At 48.2% G+C, this 19883-nt stretch overlaps 1 protein-coding gene across 1 annotated transcript in view; it reads left to right on the forward strand.

Annotated features, from left to right (window-relative positions):
- The window catches only part of pid1 (phosphotyrosine interaction domain containing 1), a 55059-nt gene extending 36480 nt beyond the window's left edge, over window positions 1-18579 (forward strand). Inside the window, exon 3 of the mRNA XM_083637585.1 lies at window positions 15693-18579. Coding sequence (XP_083493711.1) covers window positions 15693-16193 — 501 coding nt within the window. The 3' untranslated portion in view covers window positions 16194-18579. The remainder of the gene's footprint in view (window positions 1-15692) is intronic.
- The last annotated feature ends 1304 nt before the right edge of the window (window positions 18580-19883 follow it).

The raw sequence follows: 19883 nt of genomic DNA on the forward strand, positions 1-19883 counted from the left end.
AACTATGGAGAAGGTAACCTCCCTCTCTGACAGTAGGAGCTATGGAGAAGGTAACCTCCCTCTCTGACAGTAGGAGCTATGGAGAAGGTAACCTCCCTCTCTGACAGTAGGAGCTATGGAGAAGGTAACCTCCCTCTCTGACAGTAGGAGCTATGGAGAAGGTAACCTCCCTCTCTGACAGTAGGAACTATGGAGAAGGTAACCTCCCTCTCTGACAGTAGGAGCTATGGAGAAGGTAACCTCCCTCTCTGACAGTAGGAGCTATGGAGAAGGTAACCTCCCTCTCTGACAGTAGGAGCTATAGAGAAGGTAACCTCCCTCTCTGACAGTAGGAGCTATGGAGAAGGTAACCTCCCTCTCTGACAGTAGGAGCTATAGAGAAGGTAACCTCTCTCTCTGACAGTAGGAGCTATGACAGGCTTCAGCTGGCTTCATTATTAGTATTTCAGGCTTCAGCTAGATTTGCGAGATCACGACCATGCGAGAAACAAGGAAGGAGCATCAGAGGAAAGAGGAGGCGGGCCTAAGGGGTTGAAGTTAGCCTCTGATAGACAGTGATTAGTCTCGCAGTAGCCAGCCGTAAGTGCATCTACGTCTGCAACACAACTCTGAAAAGTGGTTAGCGCCCGCCCCCAAGACAAAAAAAAGGATGCGTGACAGACGTATGAATTGACCAACCACGGACCTCGTGGGAGGTGCATTCGGAATGCGCGCACCAGCTAAATAGACCCCGGGTGAAAACACGTAGCTTCCGTCACAGCCTAGCCAATCAGATTTCTCAAACAATATCTTCATGGATTTTGCCGGAAGTGTCTCCCGTCGCTGGAAGCTTGCTGATGTACGACGTTGGTTTCTCACCACGTGAGACTAGACGGTGATAGACAGATGGTTCATCCAATCACCTGCCAAGTCTTTTTTGAAAGCGCCTGCCCTTTTCCAAACAGTTTCCAAGAACAAGTTCCCAGATGGTTCTGTGTAACAAACCATCTGCCCATGTCAGGTTAAGGCTAACTAGTAAATGAGACGGACGTTAGCAGAGACCTAGCTTAGGCGGACGTTAGCAGAGACCTAGCTAGCTAAGCCAGCTTCCCAACCATAGTCGAGATGGCCCAGGGAATAGTAGGCAGAATATCAGCTTTTGTTCATGCAGTAACGAAGCTTGAAACCTTTCCCTTGTGAGTGTTGTTTTTATTGCTGCAACACATACAGTTTAACACATCTCTAAAAATACACATTTCTAGCAGCGTATCTCCCTGAATACTTCACTTCCCACAATCCCCAGTAATGCCATGCTCTTAAAGGGACAGGCACCGGGAAAAACAAGGGAAATACTTTTTAATTGCATGAACATGATAATAAAATGTCAGACAATGCTTGACCATCAGCATAACAGTTACTTTCGTTACCTGAAAACTTTACTTTATTAATTTATTTAATTTATTTATTTATTTTGACTTTAAAATCTGTTTCATCTCCAAAAAGCCAACCGCTGAGGAATGAACAACAACGGATGCCATTTGGAATGAAACATTATTATTATTATTCCCCCCCCCCCTCCCAGCTGGATGGCAACAAAACGCGCCGGGGGAAAAACAGCCACACAGATGGAGATAGACCACGTGTTTTGTCTTCAGCACCTGTCTGTCCTTGGACCAGTGTCTGGGAAAGTGCCTAGCGCTGGAACGACATGTCCCAGGCCAGCAGTGTTGCTGTATGTACCTACAGTGTACACATCACACCCTGCTCCCAGACCTGCTCCTCTCCCCCACCAACCACCTCCTTAGTCTCCTCTCACCCCTCCCCGTCCTCTCATCCCTTTCTCGCTAACACACACAACTAATGTGTCTAGTAAGTAAGGGTTAATGCCCGACGAGGTGTCCATTATCACTTTTTAAGGGACGACGCAGAGGCGTGAACCGGTCCGAGGCGCAGCCGAGGTGATAATGGACACCTCGAAGGGCATTAACCCGCTTATACCATGGTCACTTGCCAACAAAACAATAAGACCAGTCATTTATATTTCCATGTGTAATAAATAAAGCAATCTAAATGGCTAAATGTCTGTTATTCATACTGTAAATCAGTCTTCCACGAAATAAAATAGTCCCTCCCACCTCCACCACCCTCCGTTTTAAAGCCGACTCAAACGCTAACTTTATCACAGGAATGCAGGTTTAACGATGTTTTGCGTTCTACATTAAATGAAGACATTACCGTTTGGCCGCTTGCTTTATTTTGCATGATAGATACGTATTGGCCAAGTATATTAACATTTAAGAGCGAAGAGTTTCAGGAAGTGAGAACAGAGAGCAGCGGGGGTGTTGTATGTGTTGGGAATGGATTCAAGTGAAATGCAGAGAGGTTGTCTGTCTCTCTCTCTCTCTCTCTCTCTGTCAAAGGCCGGGCTCGCCCCCGCTCAGAGGGAAATCTCCTCTTTCTCGCAGAGAAGAGCCTGGTGACGCGAGGTTAGAAATCTCCGAAACGAAAATCAAAATTGTAAATAAGTTATTTTTGATAAACTGAGCACACAGGGGGGATTTAAATAGTTACTTTGACCGACTCAATTTTTTTCTCAACTTCCAAAATTGTCATATTAACCCTTAACGGGGGTATAGAGCTCAAACAGCTCTCTTGATACCACTGTTGAAACTATGGCGCATTGATATGAATGGTGAACAGACCATTTGGCTGAACGACTTTACCAACTGTACATTATCACTTTTTAATGGACACCCTGCAGCCAATCAGAATCAAGTATTCACCCAGACCATGGTATAATCATTACTAATGGCCCTCATGTTAACTAGGTATTTTATGCATTATTTAATAGTTTAGGGTTAGTGAATGGTTAGGGTTAGAGTTAATAAACATTAACTAAGGGTTACTTAATGTTTATTAAGCATTAACTAACTGTTAATTTAGTGACCCTTAGTGACCCTTATTGTAAACTGCCCTTTTTCTTTTTCTTCTCCCTTCTCCATGTTCCCAAAACATCTCCACAGGGATGACTATCTTCTCATTGCCTCCTCCATGTCTTCCTCCTCCTCCCCACCTCCTCCTCTTCCTCCTTCCTCCTTTTCACATGTATACTCCTCTTTTCTTATCCACTCTGTTCATTTCTCTGCTGATAGCGGAACCAGCTGTGGGTCTCGCAGCAGCTGCCCTCACTCTACACACCTCTCAGCGCGCGCACGCACACACACACACACACACAAATGTCTGCATACTTGCGCACAAACACTCACACACACACACACACACACACACACACGCTCCTCCCCTCAGAGTTGTGTGTGAGTGGGTCAGGATGTTCCTGTCAGTGTCTCTCTCCCCATTGGCTTGAATGTTGCTGAGCTGCGGATGTTTTTTTTCTGACTCCCTCTGCGTGTCCCTCTGTCTTCACTTTCTTTTCATTCACTAACTTTCTATCATTCCATCTTAGTGACCTTCTCTCTCTCTGTCTCTCTCTCTCTGTGTGTCTCTCTCTGTCTCTGTGTGTGTGTGTGTGTGTGTGTGTGTGTGTGTGTGTGTGTGTGTGTCTGTGTGTGTGTGTGTGTGTGTGTGTGTGTGTGTGTGTGTGTGTGTGTGTGTGTGTGTGTGTGTGTGTGTCTCTCTCTCTCTCTCTGTCTCTGTCTGTGTGTGTGTGTGTGTGTGTGTGTGTGTGTGTGTCTCTCTCTCTCTGTGTGTGTGTGTGTGTGTGTGTGTGTGTGTGTGTGTGTGTGTGTGTGTGTGTGTGTGTGTGTGTGTGTGTGTGTGTGTGTGTGTGTGTGTGTCTGTGTCTCTCTCTGTCTCTGTGTGTGTCTCTCTCTCTGGTTAACAAACAGTGGTGACAGAGTGACTGTAGAGTCTCAGTATGTTTCTAATAAATGGCTGCTGAGTCTTTGTAGTGTAGTGAACATGTGGCGAGTGGAGACACGGCATGGTATGCCAACATGCAAACATTTGTGTCCACGTCTCATTACCCATCCTGCTGGTGGCACAGAGGATCCAAGACGCTCTGTGTGTGTGTGTGTGTGTGTGTGTGTGTGTGTGCTGTGTGTGTTCATCCATCCATGTATGTATGCATGGCCCATGCATGTGTGAATATTGCATCTTCTCGTGAATATGAGTGTAAGAGGAGGAGGCAAACTTCAGAGAACGCCTGCAGACCAAGACGAGATGAAGAATAGAAAAGGAGAATATCCTCCATAACACAAGAGCTGGTAATGGTGGCCACATGTTTCCCCCGCACATGCAAATGTTTAACCATGCTCCTCCTCTCTTTCTGTTTCTTTCTATACCTCTCTCACCGCCTTTCTCTCTGTCTGCTCTGTCTCTCTCTCTCTCTAAAACTAAAGTCAACTCATAAATCTGAAGCATATTGTTGCCCTGTCTACCTGTACAAAGCGCTCTCTCACGCGCACGCACACACTCGCATTCACTCACACACACTCTCTCACACACGCACACCCGCGCACACACACATGCACACACACACGCGCACACACACACACACACACACACACACACACACGCGCGCGCACACGCACACACTCGCATTCACTCACACACACTCTCTCACACACGCACACCCGCGCACACACACACACGCACACCCACACACACACACACACACACGTTTACTTTCCAAAGCCTTGATTTTCCTTCTCCCACCAAGGTTCCCTCGGCCTGGCTGTCTGGCTCGGTGTCTCTCTGTCAGTGAGCGAGTGCTCCGTTTGGCTCTCCAGAGCATTCCTTCTCTGCAGGCCCCAAGGCCTCCGTTCCTCTCACCGATCTGTATTTCTGTGTCTGCATTGCTTCACGTGGAATCCATATTTTCTGTTTGTCGCTTTAGCGCTGTTAACAATTAGCCATGGAGGGGAGGACAATGCAGAACAGCAGAGGAGATGTGAGGAGAGAGGAGGGGGGGGGAGTAAGATGATGGGAGAGCAGGTGAGGAAAGGAGAGAGGAAAGGAGAGGAGAGGAGAGGAGGAGAAGACTGCTGAGTATCAGAGGGGACAAACACATGGAAAGTTGAAACAAAGGAGAGGATTCTGTAGCTCTCCCTGGAATGATTTAAGTTGCCTGGCCAGCTTGCCAACACTGAACCTCCAGGCCTCCTGCAGATGACTGGTGCTCAGGCTGCCAGAGCAGAGCAGAGGATACCAGATGCCTTCTGGGCTGCGATGGATGGATTGATGTATCAATGTCAGACGGAGCATGCTGTGCAGAACCGCATTCCAGCAACGCACACGCCACAAGTGGCTTGCTTCATGCACTGTCTGCACAGATACCCGCAGAGGCACAACTCGGCTCAGCTCTCCATGCTGTCAATGAGTGGAACCTTCATCACCTGCCTCTGTCACCTGCAAGCTCTACTCAACCAGCCACAGAGCCACAGTCCTGCTTAGGCATGACTTCACCATCTATTGTTTCAGTCAGCGCATCATCTCGTCATTGTTCCAGTCAGAACCCGTGATTCACATTCACACACGCACGCACGCACGCACGCACGCACACACACACACACACACACACACACACACACAGATGGTCTACAGAAGCTTTTCTGCTCCTGTTGCCATGCGATGAAAAGCATCACAGCCACGTCCTTCCAGTCCCTTCAGCTGGTGACACATGTGGGACACAAACCTACGCCTTCAACCTTCACATAGCAGCTGTCTGCAGGCAGGCGTACCTTCAGCCGTTTCTCTGCTTAATTCATTTCAGTTCATCTTTACCGACAAGCAGAAAGTCAATTCATTATGAATATGCGCCTGTCTGTTGGCCTATCTCTTATACAGGGACGTCTGAAACTGATGATGACAATTTAAGGATTGTACAAAAGGGATGATGATCTCATTGACACCTGGTATTGAGATATGATTTACATCTGGATATGCAGTCCAGAGAATGAAATCGGACCCTGCATTGGTATTTCTATGCTTCCTGTCCACATTGTGGTTGACAAGAGTTGACAACACATCAAGAGGCATAAAAATAGATGAAGACAGATAGACGGACAGACTCACGCTTCTCCATAGTCCATACCCACAGATACCCGCCAATCAACGATAGGAAGGGACAAATCTGTCGATATATGCTTGATTTTTCATTAAGAGAAAGCACTGCTGGCATCCATACTGTTGCAAATGACTATTGTATCAATTATTTTATTTTTTTATTTTTTAGTATTGATACTTATCCATACTTTTGACAACCCTAATACAAGGTGAGGAAGCAGAGAGGTATGAATCTGCAGACTGACAAGTGTTATAAGACTGTTACTAGACGTGACTGCCAAAGGGGTATTTTGTCATCAAAGTACGAGAGAGAGAGAGAGAGAGAGAGAGAGAGAGAGAGAGAGAGAGAGAGAGAGAGAGAGAGAGAGAGAGAGAGAGAGAGAGAGAGAGAGAGAGAGAGAGAGAGAGACTTGAATGAAAGAGGAGAGAGGAAGAGGTCAATTTGGCTACTTGCGTCAGAGATAGGTCTTTGACTGTGTGTGACTGTGTGACGAACACAGCAGCACTGCGTCTGAGGTATAATTGTGTAATTGCTCAATCAGAGTCAACAAAAAACTTTATTTCCCAAGATGTACAGTAACAGGAAGAAAGGAACTCACATTTGGTGTAAAACAGACGTCAGTTGTGTAAAGACCATTATGTACAGTAGCATCAGTCTACAGTATGAGCTTCTTTTCAACCAATAAAATTGTATATTGTTGTTGTAATCAAAGAAATATCCCCAATAGATACATTTTGATATCGGCCCAAGGCTCATTTACACTCAACTGACTTAAACTGGCTGAAATCTCAGCTGTGGAAATGTGCGTAGGTGGTCTGGCACATCCGATCACATTCCCATCACAATGCGTGCTGCACGCGTTTGCATGCAAGGTGCCAATGCATTCAGCGCTTTTCCTTTTGCAGAAGAGCTATTTCAATATAGATCCACATGAGCAGGTTTAGATGGGGTCAGTGTTGTGTTTGCCTTGAAGGGGGAAAAATGGCATAAAAATCAAAGTGGGTGATTCAGTTTGATTGGTAAGGATCAAACCTGCCAGACAGTGAGTGCAGCGTTTGAGCAGTGTTCTTTCAGAACAAGGCGCGTAAAGCAAGCAGACATCCCTTTCTTTCCTATTTCTATTATCGTTACTCTTCCCACGAGAGGACAGTCATCCATCTTGCTCTTTCCGCTGGAGTAAATCATAAAGCAGTGCAGGAATTTCCTCCTCGCTGCATCCTTAGTTTGGACTTAAAAGGAAGAAACTCTATAGTTTGCTCAGTCTGGTCATCTCCTCGCTTCACACACCCCTCACTTCTCTCTCTCTCTCTCTCATACACACACACACATACCTGGCTGCTGTCTCATCCTAGCTCCTCTGGTTTGTACTTCATGTCTGTCTGGGCTGCGGCAACTGTTTGCCCTCTTAATACGACCCCTTTTCTACACCCACTTACTCCAAGATATCCAGCCCAGTCCAGCCTCCATATTGCAACCTGCTCACTAAAGTTCCTATCAGTCCATGCTTAAGCATTATCTCAGCTGGAGTTGAACATTCACAAATAGTCCAAAAATAACCAGACAGGCGGACACAGACAAAGCGGTTGCTTCTCCATTTATCCATTGTGTCTCAGGATTTCACCTTTTTTTTTCACTCGACTTCCATTTGACTTCTTATGAAGATGATTTTTTCCCGTTTCCCATGACTTCCCAAACGATCTCGCACCCCGCTATCCTCCTCTTCCCCTTTCTTGAACTGTGCTCTGGGCTCTCGTGGTTCTCCTCAACATCCTCTTCAGGATCAGCATGTTTAGTCTGTGTGACATTGCCAAGTCCAAAACCAAGCAGCTGTCAATGCGAGGGCTTTGGGGACGGAAATACCGCCGGCTCTGATGACTGGGGAGAAATGAGAGGGGCAGATACGCAGTGCAGACCACTGAAGACACTCGAGGACTGTGGGGCAAGTTGTTTTCACACGGCCCGACCAAAACAAGCTATTGTGTCTGCGTTAAACCCTTCCCCTTCTAATATGAGCCATGTCTGCAACTACTTTTGCTGCTTTCATCAAGTTCCCTCAGCTCCCCGCCTGTGATCGTGAGCATTATTCAACCAGACACGTCGACTACATCATCATTTTCTAACAGCAGCAGAATATAGAGAGACATCGCAACATAGAAAGACAAAGCGAGCGAGACAGACGCATATACATATAGAGAGAGAAAATAAACGTTGTTGGACTCTTTCTCGCCTACACCCGGTCGCTCTTGGAGAACTGTGCCTGGCAAGGCGAGTCAGCCTTCACTCAGCTAGGAAGCAAGCAATCAGGAGAAAGGGCTGAAATGTAAACAGTCATTCAATATCAAAATAGGAGAGATAGAAAATAAGTCCAATGAAATGAGTGCATAATGACTCCTCATTGCTGTTTGACACACACACAGTGCAGTGTGGATGGGTGATGTGTCTTGGCTCCGGCTGGGGATTTGCTGGCTGACTGACTGCCTGCCTTTTGGCTGGAGGAGGGTGTCAGTGCGGTGGTTGAGCAGCTCACCGCCCTGCCTCCAGGCTGCTCCTGCAGACCTGTGGGCTGAATGAGGGATCTGGTGCAGAGGCAGCACTCGCTGCTGATGGAAGCCAGGCATGAGGAGGCAGCTGCTCCCTCTGACTGGGACTCTTCTTCTCCTGCCTGCACTGTCGCTCTCTGACTGGGACTCTTCTTCTCCTGCCTGCACTGTCGCTCTCTGACTGGGACTCTTCTTCTCCTGCCTGCACTGTCGCTCTCTGACTGTGACTCTTCTTCTCCTGTCTGCACTGTCGCTCTCTGACTGGGACTCTTCTTCTCCTGTCTGCACTGTCGCTCTCTGACTGGGACTCTTCTTCTCCTGCCTGCACTGTCGCTCTCTGACTGTGACTCTTCTTCTCCTGCCTGCACTGTCGCTCTCTGACTGGGACTCTTCTTCTCCTGTCTGCACTGTCGCTCTCTGACTGGGACTCTTCTTCTCTTGCCTGCACTGTCGCTCTGTGACTGGGACTCTTCTTCTCTTGCCTGCACTGTCGCTCTCTGACTGGGACTCTTCTTCTCCTGTCTGCACTGTCGCTCTCTGACTGTGACTCTTCTTCTCCTGTCTGCACTGTCGCTCTCTGACTGGTACTCTTCTTCTCCTGTCTGCACTGTCGCTCTCTGACTGGGACTCTTCTTCTCCTGCCTGCACTGTCGCTCTCTGACTGTGACTCTTCTTCTCCTGTCTGCACTGTCGCTCTCTGACTGTGACTCTTCTTCTCCTGTCTGCACTGTCGCTCTCTGACTGGGACTCTTCTTCTCTTGCCTGCACTGTCGCTCTGTGACTGGGACTCTTCTTCTCTTGCCTGCACTGTCGTTCTCTGACTGTGACTCTTCTTCTCCTGTCTGCACTGTCGCTCTCTGACTGGGACTCTTCTTCTCCTGTCTGCACTGTCGCTCTCTGACTGGGACTCTTCTTCTCCTGTCTGCACTGTCGCTCTCTGACTGTGACTCTTCTTCTCCTGCCTGCACTGTCGCTCTCTGACTGGGACTCTTCTTATCCTGCCTGTACTGTCGCTCTCTGACTAGGACTCTTCTTCTCTTGCCTGCACTGTCGCTCTCTGACTGGGACTCTTCTTCTCCTGTCTGCACTGTCGCTCTCTGACTGGGACTCTTCTTCTCCTGTCTGCACTGTCGCTCTCTGACTGGTACTCTTCTTCTCTTGCCTGCACTGTCGCTCTCTGACTGGGACTCTTCTTCTCCTGTCTGCACTGTTGCTCTCTGACTGGGTGTCAGGATCGGAGTTAGACGTGTGGATCTATTCGCGGGTAGTTGATGAAGCTGGGGTGTTGTGGAACTTGATGGCTGGGGCTGCACAGTTCGAGGTTTGGGAACGGTCGCAGAGATTGCCGAAGTATGATCCTTGATCTTGATGTGAATTTATGATCACTGGCGAGGACCTGCAGGAACAGGCCCTTATAGATGTGAATATGACATCACCTGTGTTATGACATCACCAGCGAAAGGCATGAAAGACGCTTATGAATCATGACATCATCAGTGATTGATGACATCATAGTAGGAATGACGACGTCAAAGTAGGAATGATGACGTCATCCTAACAGTACCCTCCCCTCAACGGACGTCACCTGGCGTCCAATGAGGCCATCAAGGATGGCATCTGGGAGACAAAAAATCCGTAGGTTCTGGTGGAGGTGCTCTTCCGCAGGTGGTTAGACGCAGGTGGTTAGGCCCCAAAGGGGGTGTAAGAGAGTGAGGTGCTCTTCAGCAGGTGGTTAGATGCAGGTGGTCAGACCCCAAAGGGGGTGTAGGACAGTGGAGGTGCTCCTCCCTAATACAGGATATCGAAGCCATAGATGGACCGATACGTAGACAGAACTTCCACCGGGTCCGGTGGATCCTCTGGGGCCGGCCATCCCCCGGGGCACGATCCAAACACGGGAGGCTGGAGACCATCAAAAGGGTCAAATGCCGCCGTCACCGAAGGCAGAGCCGCAGGGGGATCTGACACAGCGAGGCCTGCCCTCCCGACCTGTAGTTTGGGGAGGTCACCCACCGTCTCCTCCTTTAAACGCCTCTTATTTCTTCTTGCTCTTGACCGAGGGCTGACGACACTACGGGAGCCTCCCAGCATGAGGCTGGAACCTACGTGTTGGTCAGGGACAGGAATTGGCTGCTGCTGGGGTACGGGTTCAGGCTCGGCGAGGGGAAGGTCCACAGGTTGTGCCTCAGGTACGGGTTCAGACTCGGCGAGGGGCAGGTCCACAGGTTGTGCCTCAGGTTGTGCCTCAGGGCCAGCAGACTCGGAGGCCCCCTGCGGGGGGACGGAGCCGATCTGCAGGCAGCGATTGAACTTCCCAATGAGGCGATCGACAGTCCTCTCCAACTCGTTAACCCTCTTGGAGACACACTGCCACTCCTGGGTCCTGCAGGGAACGCTACCCAACCGTACAGATTCTTCGGCTGGACACGTAGAGTCTTGATCCACTGAGAGTACCACGGGCCGGCGAGCGGTGGGACCACTTACTGGACGCCGGGAGCAGGAGGAGAGGTAATGCCCGGCTCGACCACAGTACAGGCAGCTCCGGGTGTCCAAACGGCGCTGCCTCTCCTCTGGTGTGATGCGAACCCTGCCGGTCAGATCACGGTACAGGTGGCTGCTGGGACTCAAATGTGGGTGCCCCTGCTCTGGAATGACGCGAACTCCCCCCCAGAATATGCCCTTAGCAGCTGGGGGCGGCCGAGAGGCAGAGCTAGAAGCAACGGCCGCTGTGGATGGGGGAGTAGCAGGTCTGGAAACCTCCGGAACGGCGGTGCGCTCGAAAGCGGGGGCAGGAGGGGCAGAAGGCTGCGGAATGGCACCCTGGGGGCCTAGCCCGTCGAGACGATCTAGCCGGCCAATCAAGAGGGCGTGCCGATCAGCGGCTTCGGAAGCCAGAGCCTGGATTGCTTTTTCCTGGTGGGCAATCAGGCGTCTTGACTCAAGTGCGAGGTCTCGCAGAGGCTGCGGAATGACACCCTGGGGGCCTAGCCCTTCGAGACGATCTAGCCGGCCAATCAAGAGGGCGTGCCGATCAGCGGCTTCGGAAGCCAGGGCCAGGTGGGCCTTGTTTGCTTCTTCCTGTCTGTGGAGTAGTTCCTGAAGATGGAGCGTTTGCTGCATTTGCACCCGTTGTGCCTCCGTGAGTACCACACCCAGGCCGGAAACAAGCTCTGCGGTCTGTGTTTGTCGGGACTGCCACGATGACATCGCTGCCAGCAAGGTCTCCAAGGTGAGAGGACCCACAATTGATTCGCCTGGTGGTTCACCTGAAGCGGCCGGCGGGAAAACTGGCGTCTCAGGGTCTTCCTCCTTGATTGGGGGGAGAAATTTGCCCGCTAAATCCATTTCTGAGTGATTCATACTGTCAGGATCGGAGTTAGACGTGTGGATCTATTCGCGGGTAGTTGATGAAGCTGGGGTGTTGTGGAACTTGATGGCTGGGGCTGCACAGTTCGAGGTTTGGGAACGGTCGCAGAGATTGCCGAAGTTGCTGGTTGCAGGGGTTGCAGGTTGCAGACGTTGCAGAGATTGGTATGATCCTTGATCTTGATGTGAATTTATGAATCACTGGCGAGGACCTGCAGGAACAGGCCCTTATAGATGTGAATATGACATCACCTGTGTTATGACATCACCAGCGAAAGGCATGAAAGACGCTTATGAATCATGACATCATCAGTGATTGATGACATCATAGTAGGAATGACGACGTCAAAGTAGGAATGATGACGTCATCCTAACACTGGGACTCTTCTTCTCCTGCCTGTGCTGTCGCTCTCTGACTGGTACTCTTCTTCTCCTGCCTGCACTGTCGCTCTCTGACTGGGACTCTTCTTCTCCTGTCTGCACTGTCGCTCTCTTAGCCGATTTGATGCAACTGGAGGAATGTGATGCTACAGCGTGGGTTTGTTCATTGGCCCTCCACCCGAATGGAAAAAAGAACATGATATACACATTATCTCCCAAACTCCAGTTTGAAATTTTACTCCACGTATACAGCTATTCTTCTTCTTGAGCTATTCTTTTGTTCTTGTTTGACTCTGATTATTAATGAATACAATATTATATTTATATTATATACACACACACACACACACACTTTTTTAGGAACGCTGAAGTAAGCTGGCTGTAAGCTGGTTAACATGCTAACTGCTAGTTTTTTTCAACCAAACGTTCAACCAATCAGCATACACTTACTTCTGGACCACTAAAGGTTCCTCTTGTGCTGGAAAAGTACCTATACCCTACCCGAGCTTAAAAAAAAAAAAAAAAAAAATCCCTCAAAACGGCGTTTTTAAGAACTACGGTTCCCAATTCTTGCGGTGCAAACACAACAAAAAGTGGGGAGTTCCTCCAACTGTTCTTAGAACTATGAAAAAGTTCCTCCGGTCCAAAAATGCCTATTCTCTGTAATAAACTGTCCTCTTTCCTCTTTCCACCCCCTGTTGTTGTTCCATTTATCCACCATTTTCATTTCCTTTTTTGCAACATCCCGCTCTTCTTCTCTCTCTTCTGTGTGTGTGTGTGTGTGTGTGTGTGTGTGTGTGTGTGTGTGTGTGTGTGTGTGTGTGTGTGTGTGTGCGTGCGTGCGTGCGTGCGTGTGCGAGAGAGAGATGTCTTTCATGATGTTTTTAGGAGGTACAGACTGTTTTCAGGGCTCCACTGGTTTGGGAGTATGTGGAGAGAAGGGTTTTACAGTAGGCTATCTTAGCATGGTAATACATTTGCAACCATTTATACCAATTTAAGGTATTTTGCTGGATCGCGCCTCAACCTCCCATAGAACAAACACGCCATGGAAAAGCAGTCGTAAGCAGTCTATGCCACATCTGTGTCACAATCAACCACCCTGACCTGACTGCATCCTTATAACCAAGGTACTATATCTGCTTCAGTGCTCTTTTGTAGCACAGTCGGGAACGTATCTGCTTCTGAGACTGAGTGACTGGCTGATTGTTCTCTATGCTTACTCTCAAAGGTCCCATTCAGTCAGAATCATGGCCGAGAGAGAGAGGGCAGGCAGGTAGACGTGATGGTTGCAGACTAAACAAAACCTCTGGAAGAAGAGAGGCAGTCAGAGCATGTGATGGCTAAAACAGGGACAGAGTTCTGTTAGCTTTCATTTGGCGGTGTTCTGTTAGCGCCGGCACCTTCATCTGGGTCAGTCATTGGTATCTGCTGATTCGCTGAGCCTGGATGAACTTGTACTGTCATCAGAATAATGAAATATGAGAACAAATAGGAGGTTGAGAAGAATATTTGGTGTAGCTTTTTAGATTAGTTTTCCACTAGATTTGGCTACAAAAAATGGTTTCCCTCCCTTGCATAACATTGCGATCAGTAGCATTTCCAGAAAGTATTCAGGTCCAGCCGAGTTGAATCGGGTTGGAATGTAATCTTATCATGTTTTTAATATTTGCCCGTGGGAATGAAAGGCTTTTAAATGCACTACTGAGTGCTTTGGATCCCGTTTTTGGAATTGCTCCCTATGATATGAAAGGGAGGGAAACCATTTTTCAGAGGTTTTGTCGCCAAATAAAATATAAGAATTGAAACGTCTTGATGCTCAGGATACAACAGATCACTTCAGTTTCTGTCGGGAATAGTTTTTATTGAGACCACAAACTGGCTTGGTATTGGGCAGATGTGCTTTGGGTTCGCTGTTTAATGAAATCTGAGAAAGCGTGAAGAACCCACAAGTCCACATCTGTATCGAGTTCTAGACTGTGACACGATACCCATCTCTCCTCTAGTATTCACACTTTGCCCCTACAGCATCTGAACCAAATGAGTACTGCATGGAAGCCAGCTGTAATGAACTCTGAGAGAGGAGAGTCTCCCCCCTGCTCTACTGTAAACAGACTGGAGTAAAAAGTCTTTGAGTGCTTCACTGCCAGCAGGCTCCTCCCCCTGTGTGTTTTTATAAAACCGTAAAGAACACCATGTAGAGAACACGCACAAGTCGGCCATTATTCCTGGACTGGTCTCGAGCTGGCCGTGCTCCCATAGAGGGCTACGCTTTGTTCACTTCCTGTCTGTCTCTCCTTCTCCCCTCTCCTGTCTGTCGCTCTCCTGGTATGCAGTGTGTGTGTGGATGTGTATATGTCATTACTATGGTATTCTATGGTGCTGGGTGCAGCCACAGTTCGACATAGTGTTTCCCCCCCCCTCCTTGGGAAGTAACACATACACATACCTTCAGCATGTCAGCGCGTTTCACCGCATGGAATTAGATAAAGCTCTGATCTGTCTCTATACCGCCGAGAGAGACTTGCTGCGTTTCTGAGCTTCACTGCAACATGTAGACTGGAAATGGAGTTAATTAGCTCACCACGGAACATTAATTTTCAATTCTCCCAACACATTGTTTGGATCCAATAACCTTTTTTATGAAGTAATGTTTGAAATATTGAAAAGAGTCGGCCGCCTGCGGCCCTGAGGTGATGGAAACTGCTTGTCACAGTTAATGCTTTTGCTCTGTTTCACCTCAGATATTATCGGACGTTGGACATATCTCTAAACGAGTCTGATTTTCCAGCAGGTTTTTGGGATGCCATCCCATTCACAGCTGTGATCCTATATACCTCTGGTAACAAACTGCTTGGAGGGCTGTGGTGTATACTTTGCACATCGTCAAATCCAGCTCATAACTTGGCCACACACAATCCCACCTCTCTCTCTCTCTCTCTCTCTCTCTCTCTCTCTCTCTCTCTCTCTCTCTCACCTTTTCCCCCTGCTTTCCTTTCTGCTGTATACTGCAATTGACCTTTCCTACGTCCCGAGTGGAAAAGCTGTCAAACCAACGTTAATATCGCAAAAAATATACATCGCATCATCGCTTATATTTTGACATTGTGAGTAAGAGCAGAATTAGTTGAAGGGTTTGATGTACAATGTATGTAGTGTTAAAGTTGAGTTAATTGTCACAGTTTTGTGTGAATTTAGTCAAAAGTGCAGCCTGGAAAATCAGCTCGAGTGAATTGTGACATCACGCACACTGGCTCCATAGGCTGCGACAAGCTTAATATAATGCAACAATAGTAACTCAAAAAATAGTGCATGTATTTATGTTGTAGGTCCTTCAGATGAAAATCCGTTTTTGTTGGTATGTGAGTCTAACAGCCTTCACGTTGTCGCCCTTCCTGCAGGTGACCTACCTGGGCAAGGTGACCATCTCGGGGACCCAGTTCCTGTCCGGCTGCACAGAGTCGGCGGTAGTGGGCCTGGTGGAGCATCACACCCTGGCCCAGCAGCAGGGCAGCTCCCCCCCGCCCAGCTCCCTGCTGGAGATCCGGCCCTTCCAGGTGCGTCTCCACCACCTCGACGAGCACGGCGAGGCCTCGCTCACCATGGACACCTACCAAGTGGCGCGGATCGCCTACTGCACGGCCGACCACAGCGTCAGCCCCAACGTGTTCGCCTGGATCTACCGGGAGATCAACGACGACCTGTCCTTCCAGATGGACTGCCACGCCGTGGTGTGCGAGAGCAAGCTGGAGGCCAAGAAGCTGGCGCACTCCATGATGGAGGCTTTCCGCAAGACTTTCCGCAGCATGCGCAGCGACGGGCGCATCCACAAGAGCGGCTCGTCGGACGACTTTGCCGAGGACTCGTCCACCCCGGAAGACAACACCCCCGACGACGGCTGAACGGCTCCGCCCCCACCCAAAACTCCCGGAGCGCCGCCCCCCCCCCCACAAGGGGCGGGGTGACAGGAAGGGTGGATGGATTACCTGCTCTCTCTCTCATTCTCCCCTATTATCTCTCTTTCTTGTATCAACATGGAACACAATGAACTGACCCCTGCCTGCGGACCAACACACCAAGGATAATGAAGTAGTTTTTAAATCAAGGGAAAGTAGAGGACAAAGGAACAAGAAGAGACCTACCTTTACATCCAGGGATAGCAAAGTGCTGCCTCTGTGAAGAAAAGGCCGTCTGAAGACCTACGCTGGCCTTTCACGCACCTCCATAACTGCCCGTAAGAGATTGACTAGACATCTCCATTGCCATGACTGTCGCTACTGCATCAAGCCCAGACACTATTCGTGGTTCTTAAGCTTTTTCTGCCGGGGACCAGCAAAATTGACTCCCTTTTCCTTGGACCCAGGCTCATGACAACCTATTGCTACTACTCTTGCCATGTGGGGGACCCACCAGAAATAGGGCTGTGACCCATTTTGTGGCCCCAAACCCAGAGTTTATGAACTGTTGAGCACATAAAATCTTTTAATGTTTTAATTACGTGGATCTCTGTTACGTCGCCTTTGACCTTGGTAATAGCAAATGACCTTTGACCTTGGTAATAGCAAATGAGGATGCGAAACAAAGCCTTTCAGCCTCGCTCATATCACTACGGTACCTTAGTCTAAGTTGAACCCCCGAAATGATTTGCCGATGGCTTTCCACATGTGGACCATTGAGCCAAGGGGTTCTACCCGAATCTCTCTTTAATCGGTACTTAAAAAAGACAGCTGATTCTGAACATGCAGAGTATGATGTATATGGCACCTGGGGGGAATATAGGTGCTGATGTTTTAGATGTTACGTTCTAGAGGTTCTCATCAGGCTGCAAGACTGGGCCTGTCTGCACGATAACAGCTACACCTTAATCATCCACGTGTGATTTTGTTTTGTTTTGAGTAAACCAAAAGTCAGGCTGTATTTTGCCTGTCAAATTATGTGCCTCACTTTCCCCTCACTTTAGGTTGGTCTCGTATCCATGTCCCAATCTGGTGTGTGTGTGTGTGTGCGTGTGTGTGCGCCGCATGCCATGTTTGTGCCAACGTTTTTTGAACATGTCTAAGTGTAACTGCTTAGCCCTGTGCTTTGTGTGTATGAATGTACAAGTCTGAGTAAGAGGGAAGGTGGGGAGGGGGGGGGGATGATGTGGTCTTAGAATGAGCTGGAAGTGAAGACACCTCACTGTCCCGCAGCATCTATTTCCGATGCTTCGGGAGATGTTTTTAAATCAGACGTGGTGGTACTGTGACCGTTTGCCCAGTTTGAACTTCTTACTTTTCCTCTTGTACGAAATGGAAAAAGGGTACGTGTGTGATATGAGAGTCTGAACGTGACAGTCCCAGAGACTTGAGGTTGCAGGACCCTTAAGACACAGCCGTCCGAGAGAATGCCTGACGCCCCGCGGCCTCTGCTGAATGTATGATCAGTCCAACGTGCTGCAAGCTCCTCCTCTCCCACCCTCTCCAGTCTCATCATCTGTCCACCCGTATCTCCTCCTGCTAGAATGGCCAGAGTTCTCGTGCGTCAGTGAGCAGTTTCCACGCAGCTCGCACTGCCCTGCGCTGCCTCTCGGAGCGACTCAGGGGACTCCTATCAGAGTCCCTGCGCCGCCACCTTCTTTTCTAACTGGACTATTGGATAGACTGGACACTATCAGTGAGAGTGGTCTTTGATCTGTGACTCAAGCAGAATGATCAGATGGCTCCGGTCTGCGCGCGCATGCACACATACACACACACACACACACACACATACAAACACACACACATTGTATTTGAATCTCGCTCAATAAGCTTATGTAAATACAAATGTATCACTTTCCAAATATTACAGCATAAATGTTGATAGCTATTTTAAATAATAAAAAAAAGTTGAGAACCATCATACGATACAGAAACAGTGTTATAAAGCCTACTGTGAATATTATGTGGAGAGCCCGATAGCGCTGTGTGTGTGCGTGTGCCTGTGTGTGTGCGTGTGTGCGTGTGCTGTGTGTGTGCGTGTGCCTGTGTGTGTGCGTGCGTGTGTGTGTGTGTGTGTGTGTGTGTGTGCGTGCGTGCGTGCGTGCGTGTTTGCAAGGGTTTGTATGTGATGTGGTGGGAAGTTCGTCGAGGGGTGTGTGTATACCTGGCCTGATGGCCAGCGGGGGAGAATGTTTCTAAAGCTGTAGATTACTGTGTCATGTCTTGTCTGAATGCTCAGACACGCTTTAAATGTTTGAAAATGTTACCATAAGTGTTTTCTATACAGTGTTTGCAAAGATCAAGAAATAATTACATATAAACTATTTACCAAGACCAATCTGTGACGGTGTGGTCTCTTTTCTCTCAGATCTACATCATCATCCACCCTACTCATTTTAAAGGCATTTATTAGAGAAGCCCTGCATCGGCTTGATTTTTGATTTGAAGTTGGATGTAATCATGGATTCACTGCTCAGGTTGTTTGTGTCTGGGAAGAGAAGAGCATTGATGTCTCTAGTTCTGACTGGGTGCCAAGACAGAGATATAATACATAAGCAGAGTGTTGATCCAGCAGACACAGGTGTACGGCACATTGGAATGTGATTTCCTCCAAACTCTCCACAGACGACGTTGCAGCTGTTTGTGGCTGGATGTGGCTTAGACAGCGCCGCAATCTAGACAAGCCACAATCGATTCATGTTCTATAGGCATAGCAGCATAAATCTATACATGACACAATCTATTCATTTTCTATAGGCATAGCAGCATAAATGCCAAGGCTAGGTGGAGTTGAATTATTTGAAACCCATGTCCTGGAGATTTGGCCCTGATGTGCGTTCCAGTGTCCATAATCAGTGTTCCAGATTGTGTGTGGTCACATTCTTATGAACAACCAATAACATAAGCATTCTTTTTTATTGTATTTCCAAGTATGTTTCAGGTTTAAGTGTGACACAAGCCGAGCTTTGTTCATCTTTTACAGGAGGTTTTTACTCTCCCATTCCTTGCATTCCACCGTCCTCTTGGATCTTATCTGTCTTTTATTGTGTTGTGCTCGCACCTCATATAATGTGGCAGCCAGTAACAAGGTAACTAGCTGCTTACTGCTTCTATGGCTGGCTATCATTAACAAGCTAACTAACTGCTTACTGCTTCTATGGCTGGCTATCATTTTACAGCTTAAGAGCTGCAGAGATTTGGAGGCAAAATGGATGCTGTGAAGAATCTTAATGTGTGTTGAATGAGAACAGTGCCTCCCTCTGGCAGGGAGAGCAACAGCCTCTGCTTTGAACACCTTTTCAAAGAGCCCATTTCATGTGAGTCTGTACTCCACTTAGGATGGTGATTCCTATTTTGTGTGTGGCTTAGTGAAGACACCATGAGCTGAATGTTAGCATCCTGATGAATTTCATGCACAGACAATGCGTGCAAAACAGAAATGTGAATTTAATTTGGCAGGTTTCATTTCCCCCCTTTTTCTTTATTTCCTTATTTCAGCAATGGTTTGCATTTAAATATAGACATCACGGTTCTCCTATTGTGTGACCACCACACTATTATCTCCAGTGTTCCTCTCTGCACTAGAAGTTTCTGAACACTGTCACTGAACACAAAGCTCAGTGTTTAGATGCC

The sequence above is a fragment of the Poromitra crassiceps genome (genome assembly GCF_964638095.1).
Source record: "Poromitra crassiceps genome assembly, chromosome: 5".
Classification (NCBI taxonomy): Eukaryota; Metazoa; Chordata; class Actinopteri; order Beryciformes; family Melamphaidae; genus Poromitra; species Poromitra crassiceps.